This window comes from Periplaneta americana, chromosome 4, assembly GCF_040183065.1.
Source record: "Periplaneta americana isolate PAMFEO1 chromosome 4, P.americana_PAMFEO1_priV1, whole genome shotgun sequence".
In the NCBI taxonomy this organism is placed as follows: Eukaryota; Metazoa; Arthropoda; class Insecta; order Blattodea; family Blattidae; genus Periplaneta; species Periplaneta americana.
The window spans coordinates 177,002,413-177,019,487 of NC_091120.1; the positions used below are offsets into that span (position 1 = coordinate 177,002,413).

A 17,075-nucleotide genomic window follows, 5' to 3' on the forward strand; every position below is an offset into this window, starting at 1 on the left:
GATGCTGTTTTCCCACCTCATAATATTCCGTTTTGCTGTGCTGGAGGTCATCACGAACGCTTTGTTCCAGCTCGTCGTAGTCCGCAGAATGACGACCACAGAATGCATCCTTCAAGGGGCCGAAAAGATGATAATCAGAAGGTGCCAGACCTGAGCCATAATGAGGGTGAGAAAGAACAGTTCAGCTTAGTCTTGCAGTATTCCCTTTCATGCATACTGGTCTGAGATCTTACGTTGTCAGGGAGAAACAGGATATCGTTCATGTTTTTGTAAAATCGAACTCACAAATGTTGGTTTTCAACTTTTTTAGTGTTTCACATATCTCTCTTGCATTAATCATGTTGCCTTGGGTGCTCTTGTTGTCTTTTGTCACTGCCATCACTACCCAGCTGTTCTGAGACTTGTCAATTCTGTTTGTTTCCTGTCTTGAAGGTCCTCACCCAACATCTGAATGTTAATGGTGTTGTTGCCATACACATTTTTGAATCGAGTATAGTTCTGAATTCGATTGTTTTCTTACGCAGTGAGTAATTCAGTCATGGCCCAATATTTTATACAAGTATCTGAAACATCCACCATTTTGAACTGCTTGTGTGCCGCACTCATGTGGTATGTCACATTATAGGCATCTAGTGACCACCTAGTCAAACTCATATTATTATGCAGCGTCAATTTTAAAATAAAAATAGGTGACATTACTTTCGTATTAACCCTCATACAGCTATAAATATTCGTGAATATAGTGTTTATACAGTATAACAGCAATTTGTAATTTAAAAAGAGGTTTTTTACCTTACATATTTCTACTTATTTTATATTAATTTATTCTGATTTTGTACGATCCCAGTCATTTCCTCATGAATAAAATATAAAATTGTAGAAGATTTGTTTCTTAAACTTCGTTTTATAATTTATTCACTAAATAGATACTGTACTAGGAAATTTTATGTTTTTTTTTTTCTGGAATTATTTATCTTTTGTTTAGTCGTCTTCAATTATTTATAATTGTGTTATTTCTTTTTCTTTTCCTTGTCCATTGTTTTTTTTTTATTATAATTGAATCAGTCGGAGCTAAAAGGAACTAAGTCACTTTTCACAACTTTTCAGGAGAAGCAAAAAATATTCCACTAATAACACAAATATTATATTTTTATGTTATAGAAGACAAAAGAATATTTAAAAGTCTTAGTTCCTATTTCCACCGTTCGATCCGCATGACATCAGTTGTTCAATTGTTGCATAACCCAAAACTGCATATTTTGACTTAGTTCCTTTTAGCTCTGACTGATTCAATTGTGTACCTACCATTTACTCAAAAAAACAACAATTTTTTGGTAAGCTTTGTTTTCTAAGCAGCCTTCACTTGGAAGAAGCTGAATAAAATTCAAATATATATAGTTAAATCATTAATGTAAAAAATATTTAAATGTTGACATAACGAACACCACTATAACGAATTTTCTAGTTCAGCAAATAAATTTGTAAACCCTGTACATAGCTTCATAAGGCAAAATGTCAAATAATTTCATTTGTACGAACGTTAGTATCATAAAAAATCATTAGAATGCAAAATAGTTATATCTCTTTATCAAAATATATCTTACTGAACGAATTAATGTATTTTCCATTACTTAAATTCACATTACTTAAAGCCTAATTCAGTGAGTAGCTTGTTTTCCCCTACCCTCCTAACAGTATTTCTTCGCCTAGGCCAGGGATGAGCATAATGTTCTGTGCAGACACTGCTTACACTGTAGGTGGGAACATTATGCCCATCCCTGACCTAGGCCATTGTCCTAAAAGTGCCTCTTGACACAATAGGAATCATATACTGATCCAGCACAAGTATGTTCCTATAATGGGCTTTTTTTGTTTTGCCCACGTGCTGAAAAATATGTTGTTGTTGTTGTTTTCTAATGCCAGGCATTTGACAATAAAGTCATTTGACCTCTTGCACTCCAATATTTTTCAAAAATATTATCATGACCAGCCAATGAAGCACAGATTTTGAGGTGTTCCGAATCCATTTCTTGGTTTGAGTTGCACAATGGGCAGTTAGGGGACTGATATATTCCAATTCTATGCAGGTGTTTAGCCAAACAATCATGGCCTGTTGCCAATCTAAATGCAGCTACAGACGATTTTCGTGGTAAATCGGGAATTAACTGTGGATTTTGATGCAGAGAAACTGAAAAATATTAAAGATGCTGTTAGAAGACAGTTTTACACTTTTGTATGCACCGGCCATTTAGTTTCTTCTGAGACAAATTTGCGCTGGCTTTGTTCTTTAAAATACACGTTGTCTCAGGATAGTTCTCTTTGAAAAAAATGCAACTTGAATTTGGAATAAGTGGAAAAATATTAATAGTCCGATGTAGCAAAGAAATTTTCTATTAGTGCATGTACACTTTCAACATTCATTATTCTATTGCATGACTTGAATATTTTATTGTGCTATTGTGTTCTGTTTTTTCAATTTAACGAAAATAATTTCACTGTCCCCAGAATTTACTGACATTTGACTGTATAAAATCAGTTATAGTCATTACTTAATTTTTTAACTCAAAATTAACAGTATTTATTTTAGCTCTTTCTGTTCACAAATTAAGCTCTGCTCTGCTATCAGATTGTGTTAGGTGTTCAAACACATATGTTGTTACGAGAAGAATCACTGAACAATGCTTTGGCTATCTTGCATTCCAAGTAAGGATTGCCAATGTGTTAATATCCAACTTATTTCTGAATATCATTTTTTAGATGGCAGGTATCCTTTGAATAATGGTTATGTTTCTGTATAAGTAAATTTAAAAAATGTACAGTAGAACCTCAATTATTATCTGTTATAATGGATTGAAGGGGTCGATGGTTAACCGAAAATGATGGATAATCCGTTTTAGATAATATTAACTTACAGCTTAATGTTACTTTACATTAGTGTTTTTTAATTAATCTTGAGCCATTTAAAAAAAAGTCTGTTTCTTTCTTTTGCATTTTCATTTTTTTTATTGATGTTCATTTTTATTTTTCTCACGTGAAGAATGTTAGGGTAAATGGTATCATCCTTCTGCTCCAGGAAAGGTAGCAGCAAGTCAGCTGATTCTGTGGCTAATGATGTCGTAATACACAAAATGTAGTCCTAGTTAATGTACTGGATATTAAGGAATTAAAGGAAATAAATCAAAATTTATATATTGAGAATTACTATTATAGAAGTTCATCTAAAAATTCGTCTTCACTAATAAAATCACCAAATTTATTATTATCAGCAACAGTAGGTGGGCTTCCTTTGACATTGTGTGTGGATAAGCTTCAGGGCTTCTACTGCGTTGTCTTGGTGTTGGTGGCTGACGTTTCGACCTCTGTGTTGTGATCATCTTCAATCTTCAGAGCAGTTGTTGGATAAGGAAATACTCTGCGAGCTGGTATATATATATATATATATAGTAATCTCGACCACAACACAGCGGTCGAAACGTCAGCCACCAACACCAAGACAACGCGGTAGAAGCCCTGAAGCTTATCCACACACCATGTACACCAGCCGAGGAAGCCTACGCGAACACTTTCCTTTGACACTGCTCATTGCATTCAATAACATTGTGAAGTAATTTTGTTTTGCAGATTAATTACGCTGTTTGTATTATGCATTTCACAAAAAATAAAATATTAATGTGACCTAGGGCCTATATGAACAACAAAACGATCACTGGTGAATCATTATCAGACATCATGAAGGAGCAGATCTTCCATCCACGACACACAGAGCCAAACAAATCATAATATAATCGTCCACCTCTGCTTCAGCATGTGGGCCTGAGGCCAACAGACTGCTGGTTGGTCTAGGCCCTTCACGGGCTGCAGCGCCACGGATTATTATTATTAAAGCATTTGTACTGTTCTGTTTGTTGTTGACTTTAGGTTTTTTCCTTGGGTGATATATAGTTTTTATATATTGTTTGCTTAAAAAAAAAAAAAAGCAGCTGGTTTATCTGCAAAATGGATAACTGGGGGAGAGAAAATCGAGGTTCTACTGTATAGGGGAGACTGTTATATCTTTAAACACTTTTCACATTTTATTTTTTTTTAATTTTGGAAATGAAATGTTTTAAATGAAAAAATGCTTGAAATAATTACTGAAGATTCCTTTACAACTTCCTGTATGTATTTTCCTGTTTTACAGATCTATTACTGATGGAAAAAATAAAATGAAGAGATATGTAATGTTCTAAGGTACAACAGGATCATGTACCTTGAAACATACCCTCTTGTAAGTTGGAACACATGGAATATAGGTGGAAATATAGCTGTAAAAACTGACAATCATATTTAAAATGTATTTTCAATCATAAACCAGTGCAGGCTTCTCTGATTGAGATTTTTATTTCCTGTCCATTGTGCAACTCAAACCAAGAAATGGATTCGGAACACCTCAAAATCTGTGCTTCAGTGGCTGGTCATGATAATATCTTCGAAAAATATTGGAGTGCAAGAGGTCAAATGACTTTATTGTCAAACGCCTGGCATTAGAAAACAACAACAACATTTCCTGGAGGAGCAATAACTGCTTCAACAGCTTTCTTCAAGACATCCGAATCAATTGGGGACCTCTTTAATTCCAGACTTACTTCGTGACATGACCTTAAAATAAAAGAAAAACAAAAACTGATAGTATCGTGTAATTTGGAACATGTTCCATGGTACAAGATGTTTTGTGTTCAAAGGTACAAGAGGGTGCACGTTTAAACAAATATGGCTCCGAAAACTAGAGAGTCAAATAAATCATGGAAATTAAAATATGTTATTACTCACCAGATGATAGGAACACACTGTACTTGAAAGATATTAACAAATGCAATCTAGTTTTGTGTTAGAAAACATATATCAATGAACGAAATATTTACTTTTGGTACTGAAAAAACTTCTTTTGTCCACGGAACTCACACTTTGCAATAAATCAAACTGAAACTATGACCAGAGCTACTTAGCGGCTTTTTCTACAATCTACTTCATTTTGAGACCTCTAGGTAGCAGCAAAAATTAAAAAAACAAAAAATGTTCAAAGGTACACTATGCTAAAGGTACAACAGTCTCCCCTAACATTAACTTGTTACTAGTTGAAAACAGTTTTGTGTGTAGATAAATACATTTTGAATTTCGAATTGTTGGCACATCCATACTTGTCTGTGTGAAGTGGAGGATTGTGTAGAAAGCCATAGTATCGTTGATCTATGGTAATTGGTTTGGTTGTACTCGTAGGTGACAAGAGTGCAGACTTCAGTCCTTGTAGTGATTCCAGTGAGATTGGCCGCAAGCCAAGTACGTAAATATTTCTTCTGTCGTGAATGTGCGTGGCATAGTTATAGGTTCAAGCCACAGAGGATGATTGTAAAGATTTACAAATCTTAAATAAGAATAATTACTAATTTCGAGTAACTTGTTACAGGTGGAAGTAATATAGACAGCAGGTTTGGCGACATTGATGAAAGATTTCCAGCAGCTCTTAAGCCACGAAATCCCACTGCCACGTCAGTACCGTCCCCTCCTGACCCTTCTCTTCAGGGAAAATTTCAGCCTGGACCATCGCAGTGGAATGATGTGGGACATCCACAGGTTGGGCCAGGTCGTTGGGATCCTGCACCACATCCCTGGCTTCGTGGCGGGCCCGGCCCTGGTTCAGTAACACTAGCGCAAACCCATTTATCTGCCCACATGCGAATGCTCCATCCTGGTTCAATACAACCACCAGCTGGACCCTTCCACCGACCCCCGGGGCCGGAGTTTCAGCCAATCAACAACTTCAGTGGAATAAATCGATGGAGACCTCCACAATTCCAGACTCGTACTCCATTTGAAGGAGATGTAGAAAGGTAAGCATTCACTAGACATCTTTATTTACAGCCATATCTGCTTGTTTATTTTTTTTCATACATATTTTTTGGTTAGTTAATTCTAGAATATGGTCCATAATAAGTAGTGTTAAATCACCATTTTTTGTATAGCACCAGTTGTTCAGAATTCTTAGTCCTGAACTATATGTTCTCTGCATGCCAGAAGCTAACTTGTGCCATAATTAGCAAATGTATTACAACTTTATAAAATTGTGATTGTTCATTAAAATTTAAAATTGTTAAATTTATTTGTGTGAGATCATGCGTATTTGCTTGGTTTCCGCACAAAACCAATCCGCGGAAAGTCTAAAATTCCACATTCAGTATTCCCAACCTAACACACATAACAATTTCCCTCTTCTTACCGCTTAAGTGACATATTGATTTTACTGCTTTAGGCTTTTAACATATTATTTTTAGAGACGTTCAATATAGTAATAATTATAAATTGGAAACTTACCACTGCAATTTCACCTAAATTGCACTGTTAATTATTGTTTTTAAATATTTACAAAAATTAAGTAAACTCTACAACTCCACTAAAGTTACTGCATTCGTGATGCAAGTAACATTAAGGAAGCCGTGAAAAAATCAACAAGATTCCAGACTCATCGTAGACTGGGGGAAAAAAAAAAGACAGATGTATATCACGGCCTGCTGGAGTACAGTAAACACAGAAAACATTTTAAAGCAACAATGTTGAAGATAGATATTTTTGTTTTGCAAATTTGCCGTCATTGAACAGAAACCAAGATGGAGATTTCATTGCAACTAATTAGAAATTCCCCTTTCAGGTATGTAATAAACGATCTTCACACAAAATAATATACGATACACGTTTCGCTTTTTCAAACTTTTCCTCGAACATGAAAACTTCAACATACCGCTCTTGTAATGCATATTACTATTATATATTGCTGCCAATGATTGCCAAATAGGTGTAGGCCTATGTATAACTCTATACAGTCAACTGCGGATATAGTGAACCTCTGTGGACTTGCATATTTCGTTCACTATATTCAAGGTTCACTATATCTGAAGTGTCTCTTCCCTAACCTTAAATGACAGAAATGAATGAAATTGTGAACAAGAAAATAAAATATTTCATTTTTGTGTAATGGATTACACTTTATACTGTTACTCATAGTTGATTTACTTAAACTATGCTGTCGATCCATGTCCGCTTGTGAAAGACCACGTTCAGTGTCATTTATAATATTCACCTTATCTTCCAAAGAAAACACTTTATGCTTCGACATTTTTATACAGTACATTCACTATTGGAACACTAGATCAGGTAGAAATAACAAACGCTGTTATGGTGTGACTGCATACTCAGTCTTGGAATTTCCCGGGTCACTTAATGGAAACTGGGAGAGGGTTGATGGAATTTGAAAACCATCGAAATCTTACCTTCATTTATGTTCTGGATATAATGTCCATCCCGTTTTAATAAAAGAAGGTAATATCATTTTCTGTTGTTTGGATGCTACTAGTCAGAATGGAAATGTTTCTAAGAACGAAAGGCAACCCTTTGATGGTGGAGGATTAGAAATAACAGTAGAGTAGAGTGCCTGAGAACAGAATGTCAACCCTTCGACGGTGGAGTAAGGCAAGGTCATCACGCGTTGCCTGGATTTACAGTACAGCTCATTGTCTAGGAACCACTAATCCTATCTTTGTCCTTTGACTAAAGGTGTAAGAAACTTAGAATGTTGTTCTCAACACATTCCTTCAATTTTATACAAGAAGGTCAGACTTCATATAAGAATTTGTCAGGATACAAGGTTCACTATAACCGAAGCGAGGGTTCACTATAAACGGATATATTAATGTACTTTTTAATGTATGCAGGTTGGGACCAACGATTTACGATCACTATAGTCGAATGTTCACTATAACCAAGTTCACTATATCCAGAGTTGACTGTACGAAGGAATAGTACTTGTCGCTCTTCTCAGATCATCTGAGGGCAGCACTGTTCATAATGGTTGTAGAGAATTAGCTGTTTGTAGTTAGCCTTTACAGATCTGATGCACATGTAAGTCTGAAACAGATGACAAGCACTCAGCACTCTGAATAGCAATATACTGAAATGTATTGATGTCATGTAAATAAAAAATAAATGTAAAGTCATTCATGTCGTTTGTAATGTCTGTTATGTGTAACATTCAAAGAGTTGTATGTCCACACCCATTGAAAATTGGACACATCTATATATATCATTGGAACTGGTAATGGAAATTACGGGAAAACGGCTTTTAATAAATGACCCCTCATTTTGAAGCTTGGAACTCAAAGTTTTTGAGAAAAATAGTAGTTTTCAGTGAAATGTCAATTTTTCAACATAATTTTCCTATTTTCCAAAATCCATCTGTCGTCAGTTTTGAGAACTAACTAATTGCATTTCAGAATAAAACAAAACACACACTACAGTAAACAATATTACACGAAGGCCATGATCTGCAAGAATGCTGACATATTTAGAGCTCAAATTAAATTGGTTATTAAAAACTTAACTTACTAAAAATAATTTACAGGTTCGATTCTGTGGTGTGTAATTTTCTGGGTACAGCTGTGTATTGGATATTAAAAACTACAAAACTTGAGGTGGTTTGATGACATTATTACCATTAGAAACGAAATATTATTGTAGTTAATGCCATGATGTGACTATTTTTCATTAATTATACATATTAATGCTATATTGATGATATGAAAGTGAAACGTTTTGAGGTTATTTAAGTAGATGTAGAGAATAACTTAAATTAGATTTTGATTTCTATATTTTACTGAGTGGTGGCTATATAGTATGTTATAGTATATGTTACTGAAAGCTATAAAACTTACGTAAGATAATAATATTATTAAAAATCAAATATTTTTATAGTTATTAATCAAGTGGGGTTGGGTCTTTTTCATATATTTAAGGGGACACTCAACTATATTTTGGAACTTTTTTCCTATTTGACCAATCTTTTTCAAATTTGGAGAAAAAGTTTAATATACACATGGAAAGTAACATGCAAAATCTCAGCTCATTAGATCCAATACTTTTCAAAATAAAAAAATATTTCAATTTTTAATCAATCATTAATTGAAATATCACTTTTAATTATCATTTTTTATTTTTTGGCTTTGTGCATTTGACTGTGACTTCTCAATGAATAGGGGAAGAATTCTGCGTATTGATTAATTCTGTCACGTAAATTAGTGTAGAAATTTAATTTTTCATTTCTATGACACTTTTTCTCCAATTTTTAAGTTGAGTGTCCCCTTAATGGCGATGTAGTGTAGATATTTATATGCGTGGTTCTCTTCAGTATTGGCTCGAGAGAGAGTATGTTTCAATATAATGGAAGCAAATAACTTTCAGAATGTCTGGTATTCTTCATTGAAAATAAATCTGAAAAATGTTTATTTGAACGTCTAATGAACTTACTTTGCAGCATTTGCTGCACAAGCCACTAGTGTTTATATGAACTTTTTTACTCAGAATAGTTGATACTACCCTAAAATATGTACTATTCCTGTATGTAAGAAGTACAATGCAGTGGGAGAAGTTATGAAACTACAAAATCATTTTTCTGACCAATTTTGTATTTTCTGATATTCAGGTTTGAGCCACGTTTTAGTGGCCGTACAGAAACCAGATTCCGTGGAGCTACCACGGCACTTCCACAACCACAGCCACCACCACCGCAGCAACCTCAGCAGCAACCACCACAACTGCAGCAGCAACAAATAAATCTGCAGCAACCTCGTGTAAGCCATGATGAACTTCCGCCAGCAGACCCTATGATTCTCGATCTTATAGCACAGGATAAAATGAGGACTATTAATATTGATGGTGTACCTAGGGAAATTCGTTTCTATGGTGATACTGCTGTGATAATGTTAGCGTGGGATGACCCAAGAGAAATTGGATTCCAAGGCGGTGCCAGAAGAGTTTCATTTGATGACAGAGAGGCTGTACTCTGTTCATTTAGTGACACATATAGAGAGTGTATTATAGATGGAAATACTCACAGGTTAGTACAATAAGCCACATTCTCTTTCTGTCACATTTCCTGCAAAAACCTTTTCCAAAGCTGGGAGCGTTCAATGCCAATGATCCTCCATAATGAACAGGTCGGATTTCTTTTCAATGCAGTTTGTACTTGGTCATTGTTCTCAGGCTTTTGAACAGAATGTGTGATATTGTCACGTAATGATGATACAACACTGCTATGAACATGACAGTTGTTCACCTGTTTTAAATATTGTCCCATTTGAGTATCCTTCCATCTTCTGGAACTTGAAACTCAGTTTTGAAGTTTCCTTGTGTCTGCACAATGCTCCCTGTATTGAAAAGCGTCTTCACAGGAAATCTCGGTTTATTTATCGAAAAATATATGAAGAGTTTGCGGGAAAAACGATGAATGTCACAGTTTTGTTAAGGTTGATGTCATTATCTAATTCAATGGATCACTGCGAAATTTAATGTTGTTCTTATGAAAAATGATGAAAAGGAGAATTATCACCACGAATACAGTAATCCTTTCCTTTATTTTCTATAGAAACAGCACTACATATTGCAGTTATAGACTCAATTAGAGCATTATCTAATCCTTAACAGAAATGTCACATTCATCGTTTTTACTGCGAACTCTTCGTATAATGATTCATCAAATAAGACTGAAAATTAAGGGCCCCTTTAGATGAGGCCACTTAGCAGTGCCACTAGTGGTGTATTAGTGCCACTGCAATCGCACAATAGTGGTGCTTGGAATGCATGTTAGTGGTGCTATGATCATGCGTTAGTGACGCTGCAAACATGTTTGCAAGGGCAAGGGAATCCTTGTGGAAAGATAGGAGTAGAGGTTTCGTGTTGTAAATTTACATACTCGTACTTTATATAAACACTTTACCCTTGTTTTATTTTATTTATTTATTTTTATTCTTTTAAATCGCAAACAGTTGTAACACTAATCAAGTATTCTGATTTGATATGAAATACAGAAACGCTTTCCCAAATCTCTCAGTTATTTGCGATTTTTTCGATACTTTCCACAATTCTTTTGACACCCATAGAAGACATTTTACATATAAGTTATACAGTACGACCACTCTAATAGTAGGACAAGGACTGAATGGTACACGGGTTTAGCAATTGTGTGAGAGTTCTTGGGGTCATTTCCTTGAAAGCAGATGTCTATTTTACAAGTAACTGTATAGGACATCGTCATAGGCGGAGAGAGAACCGTTTCTTTGGGGGGCCAAAGCAAACCCATAGAATCTCCATATAACGGGGTTATGGGGGACATAATTTACCTCCTCCCCCATTTATAGCTTGACCATGGTACAGTATATCGGAATATGATCATTTAATAAAGGTATTTTCGGGGACATGTTTCTTATAGTGTTACATCCAGATCCGTGATGTTTCAGTCCGAGTTGTATAGGGCTTGAACTGTAGGTCTGCTACAAATTATAATAGGGCAAAACTTAAAACAATCTCCCTCTTTTTCTCTCTCGTACAGAAACGCATGCATACATCAATAAAACCACGTGACAGTGCTAACAGGAACTCTTTTATACGAAGTTTACCTTCCTGAAGATATGTGAAATGTAAACTCTAGTTATTTTATTAAATCTCGTCTTTAAGTTTACACATTATACCGAGATCACTTTTCTTTTTTCTGCATTGTTGTGCAGTATGTTATTCATATTTCTCTAAGTGGTGGCCTGAACACCTGCAGACTTCTAACACATGAGTACAGGCTGTTACAAAAGAAACATTGCAGTGCTTCCATTCCTATACATTCAGAAATTTAAAATAAATATTATAATCCAGACACATGATCTGAAGACATTAATTCATCAATTTAAGCACAGAAACTTAATCATAAACAAAAGCAAAAAAGATCTTTTGAATTCAATATTTTCTAATGTTCATAGAAAAAAAGAGTTCAGACAAGATTGCCCCCCCCCCCATAACTCCGCCTATGGACTTCATATTTTGTTCTGTTGTCAAAGAAAAAAAAAAAAGGACAGTTGGATAATCCACCAATTGGTTAATAGGGTAATGAATAATCGGGGCTTTACTGTATGCTCAGGATTCGTCTCTTAAAAGGACTGTCATTGAACACCTTCCATTCCATCCAGTGTACAACTGAGCAGAGGACGATTATGCAACAGAAGGTCCTTATTTAATATTTTCCTTCTTTCATTTTAATTATTATTTGATGGTGTACATTATTGTATCCTTGTCTTGCATTACATTAATTAAATAAAATTAGTTATATATATTATATTTTGCATGATTCAGGTCTTCTTTTATTAATATTCTGTTGCATTTCAATTTTTCAATTATATGCAGAGAGACTGTATAAAATAATCCTGTCAGCACTAATATATGGGAAACCATAAATGTGACAGATTTTCCTGTGGAATTATTACAAAAAACACTTACAATATTTTCATTCTGTCATGATATCCCATGCAGGTACCAGAAAATTAATTTGTGTTAATGTAAAGTTTTTAAAATGTAATTCTGGATATTTTTAATTTTCAGAATAAGACTTGGTGCACCCACTCGTGAACTTTATATCGATGGCAGATGGTACGAATGCTTCTTTGGTGGTCCACCAGTCAATATTGATATAGGTGGAAAGATGCATGCTGTCAAACTAGAAGGTCCACCCCCACAAGTCAAAGTAGGCTCAGTGAAGCGAACAGATCTGGTAGCTGGCAAGATTAACTTAATTATTAATGCTAAAAATATGGTACCTGTGTTCTTGGATGCTAAACCTCAAAGGTAAGTACAAGTACAAGAATTTTATCATATAGTGTACATCCAAGCTGGTGATCATTTGTATTTATTTATTTATCCTCAAAATTGTTAATGTTTTTCAATAATTTTTCTCAGTTATATCCTTTTCCTATATTGACTTTCTTATTTAATTACATATTTTGTGTTTGGTTTAGGTGTCGAGATGTTCCTTTCTTTGAAACACACAAATATCTCTCTGTTCAAATTCATTCTCTGGTTGCTTCATCACAACAGTCGCTTGTTAATATCTAATAACAAATTATTGTTACACATAACATTAAGGACCCCATACATACAAATACTTATCAGCAATTTCCTGTACAGACTTGCCTACTGGAGGTACTGTATGTCTGAATTGGATGATTGTTCACCAAGAAGTCGTAAGAGGTCATTGAAATCAATCATTTTTTTATGGAGAAATGCGATCACTCGAGAAATACTATTTCTTCATGGTTAATTTTTTCACCATTCTTAAATAGCATCTCTGTAGTTTTACTACTATTATTTATAAAAGCTACAGAGAACTGCTTAAAACGAAACAGTGACGAAATCAAGATCACATTCTTGCAGTATTATTTCTGTGTTTACTTTTTCTCCCACTTAATTTTGAAAGCACTACAGTCGGAAAATTCAAGCTGCCATTGAACTGTGAGTCTTACCTCCAGGCCAAAAGTCTTAATAAGTTGATAAGTTGTTGACTGAAATTGTAATATAATAATTTTTCTTATCACATTTAATACTTTTCGCCCATACACAAGGGATTTGCCTGTGGATTTAGGTTTGTAGACTTTTATGAAGATAGGTATTTGCGTGTATGAGTTCCATTATTTAATGATATTTCATTATGTAGTTCGAGAACAAAAGACAACTATTAAGAACAGTTGCTTAGGATGGACTATAGTATTTGGTCGAAAGCCATAGATTTCAGTTTGCTTATGCCAATTAATTATTTTGTGACGTGTGCTTGGAGTGGTGTATGAATTCCTTAGAGAATTTTTTAGTTTTATTTTGGTCCAGAAAGAAGCAGAAGCTTTTTTTTAAATCCAGTTTCTCGTTCATTAATTATGAAGACTTGAAGTAAATAAGGATCAAAGTACCATATTTGTGAAAGTTGTGATTTTAATGAAATAATTTATGTACCTAGTCCTATAACATAAATAAGGTTCGAAATTCAGATTCGTTCCTTCATCATTTTGTTACATGTTCATAAATGGCGGGACGTGTATGAAGCAATTGCATCAACGTATATTTTTATAGAAAATTTGGAATTGACAGATAGATCCTTATTTACTTCATGTCTTATTGCAGTACATTGATCACTGTTGCTATAGATTCAGTCAAATTGGATGTGAATGTATCAGTTCAGAATAACAGATAGTGCTTATGGTTGTAATAATGATCATATTGTACTGTCTCATGTATTTAATTTTCTTACAAGTTTGTCAGCATTTTGATCTTTTTCTCCCTTTTTCCCAGGTTTGACATTGAAGGCAAACCCCACGTACTTCGTTTTGTTGAAGCTTTAACTACAGTTCTAATTAATGGACAACCTATCAAAGTTGAGTTCGGTGGACTTCCTAGACCTATTGTTGTGCGTGGAAAGAAACACTTCATACGTTTTACAGTGTTACCAAGGGGTATCAAACCAGGTTACATTAGCATTGTTAACATGGAGGGTGGTCGGTTACCCTCACCTCCTAGACATGAAAATGAAAATAGTGATAGCATTGGCTTCGGTGGAGAAGATTCCAATGATGCATCTAACAAATTTCCTCAGGGACACGATCCAGTTCTGCCTATACTTGGTAAGGATTTATTTATTCTAGTGTTTGCATGTGATGCATGTTTTGTACTGTAGAACTTTGATTATATCATTAATTTGTTACTGAAAACTGTAACAGTTGAAGTGGCGATCATCTCATTTACCTGCCTCGAAATCACTTATAATATTTTATGCTCGACCATGCCAAAACCTGGTAGCAGCTCTTTAATGGACCTCATTAAAGTACACCTATTCATTAAAGTTCAGGTTTTCCACCAATCAGAAAGCAATATGAAAGTGCAAGTATTGATTATTCTCGGATATGCAAACGAAAGACAACTAGTGAAACGTCACGGAGGCTGGAAATCCAATACTGTCGCAGAAGGTTATGTTCTCTTACTATAATAATTAGCATTAATTGTAAATAATTCAAATAAATTCAATTTTTCATCTCGTTTTCCAATGTCTAAATCAATTTCCAGGTTATATCAAGATTAATGTTCATTTTACTCTCTAGATTATATCAAGGTCAATGGCATTTGTTCCTCGGAAAAAATCAATACTTTCGCGTCTGCGCACATCTCACAATTTACGAGATATTGTACAAGGTCTCTTCTGCTCCCCAGTCAGATAAGAATAATATGAATACTTATGAATAATTTCAAGTTAGAAATATGGTCGAGCATAAAAAGTCGTATGAAACTTGCCTATAATGGTAATTAAGACGCTTGTATGAAAATTATGAAACTCGCTTGTGCTCGTTTCATAAACATACTCGTGTCTTAATTACTACCATTATAGGCTCGTTGCATAATGTACTATAATTTAACATCTAATAAAGTAGGAATTAGTAGATTTATTTGCTGTTTTCACACTCCTGTTACATAGGGTTCCCAGAAACATCAGAAAAAATATGAGACACTCAGCATAGATTTTAAAAATTGAGCTTTGATGTAATATTTTCCATTACGCTTATCCATGTTGTCTTTGAACAGATTAAAACAATACAACTAAATTAAATTCAATTAAATTAAATACTGTTATTAAAAATGACGTACTAAATTTATACAAAATTAATTGAAAATATACTTCTTATAGGTTCACCTGAGAATACATAGAATACATGTTATAAATCAGAGTCACTCGTATAATACTTTTCTGAAGAATTAATTTCTTGCAACAATTAATTGTTTGTTCTAAAGGATTAAGTCATGAAATGCAACACAATCCTCACTGAAAAATGATTTCACAATAAGCATGGATCTCATTGTCTTCATATGCAACTTGTTTTTCTTATCAGTCCACAGTGAGTTCACGTGAGGAAAACTCTCTTTCAACATTTACATGAACTCTACCACTTTTTTAAATTTGGGAGTTTTTCATCGACACTTTTGAAGAGATCCACCTAGATTATCTAAATGTCTTGATTTAAGGATTTCCTTTAATTCACTATCTTCTTTGGAATTCAGAACATTTTTCACAATTACGATAGTGAGATTCAACAATGTTTGATCTAGTAGTAAATTTCTTCATAGTATGAACTGTTTTAAGAACATTATATACATTTAGTGTGATCTACAATATCGCCAATATAGTGAATTCCATTGTCATCAACTGTGATGGAGAGTGATATTTATAATAATTTAATTTTAGGCAAGAAAAAACTCACTTTTGTGCAGTTCAGATGGGCTGCAAAAATTATTAAATTAGAAATAAAGGTTGTAGATTAAATAAAGTTTCATTCTAAGATGAAGTCAGGCACAGTTAAATCATCATGCAAAAGAATGTAACATGTATATTTACAATAAAAACAGGCATTTTAAAATGAAAACATTATTAAAATATTTATTTTTTTATTTTTTAGATTTACTTTTTTGTGATTGATGGAATGTTTCTGGCTTAGTAATGTTTATGATACTTTGTAAGAAGCATTGCAGTCCCAAATTGTCGTGTAGCAAGTTTCTGTATCTCCATAAATCTTTCTCTCAAGGTCATTGAACATATCTATGTGAATAGACACAATTTCTTATGAATTCGTGAACTCGAAATGTATTTGTATACTTTTATGCTTTGAAATTGCAATATTTATGAGTTCCTCCACCCCATTCCTCACTTTTTTTTAACTATAATTTTGAGACACTTTAGATATATAAGTTCATTCTGATATTATTTTTATTTAAGGTTAATATTTAATTTTTTTGTCTTCTTGTAATGGCCTTTTTTGTAGGATCTTCTAGCCCATTTTGAATTAGCGTTTTTGTATTATAACTGTAATTTTTAATGAGGAATATTCACTGATTATATAAGTATTGAAAATGTATATAGAACAATGAAGAGGAATATTAATTATCTTGTGTTTTTTTAGGAGGTGCTGGAAATGCTAGTGGACGTGGAATTAGAGGTCTCAGAAGGCCGTTTACTTCAGAAAGAGACAGGGATTCACCGCATGAAGCTGAGCAGACAAGAAATTCACCTGCACAATTCCATGGAGAAAATGCTGTCATGGGACCTGTTATTCCTCTTCAGCAACCTAGACATAGGCCGCGTAAGTATATGTAATAATGCACACGATACAGGAGATCTTTTCATACCCGAAGTTGTAATTGTTCTT

General features: G+C 34.1%; 1 protein-coding gene across 9 annotated transcripts in view; it reads left to right on the plus strand.

Moving 5' to 3' along the window:
* Nucleotides 1-17,075, plus strand: part of LOC138698474 (pre-mRNA cleavage complex 2 protein Pcf11-like) — a 169,922-nt gene that overhangs the window by 134,985 nt on the left and 17,862 nt on the right. For 6 of the 9 annotated variants that reach the window (XM_069824418.1, XM_069824421.1, XM_069824426.1 and 3 more), the window contains 7 exons: nucleotides 71-166; nucleotides 5,257-5,316; nucleotides 5,444-5,867; nucleotides 9,506-9,919; nucleotides 12,445-12,687; nucleotides 14,179-14,507; nucleotides 16,830-17,009. In XM_069824418.1, the coding sequence (XP_069680519.1) occupies nucleotides 71-166; nucleotides 5,257-5,316; nucleotides 5,444-5,867; nucleotides 9,506-9,919; nucleotides 12,445-12,687; nucleotides 14,179-14,507; nucleotides 16,830-17,009 (1,746 nt within the window). The remainder of the gene's footprint in view (nucleotides 1-70; nucleotides 167-5,256; nucleotides 5,317-5,443; nucleotides 5,868-9,505; nucleotides 9,920-12,444; nucleotides 12,688-14,178; nucleotides 14,508-16,829; nucleotides 17,010-17,075) is intronic. The other 3 variants (XM_069824422.1, XM_069824423.1, XM_069824425.1) reach the window with 3 other exon arrangements.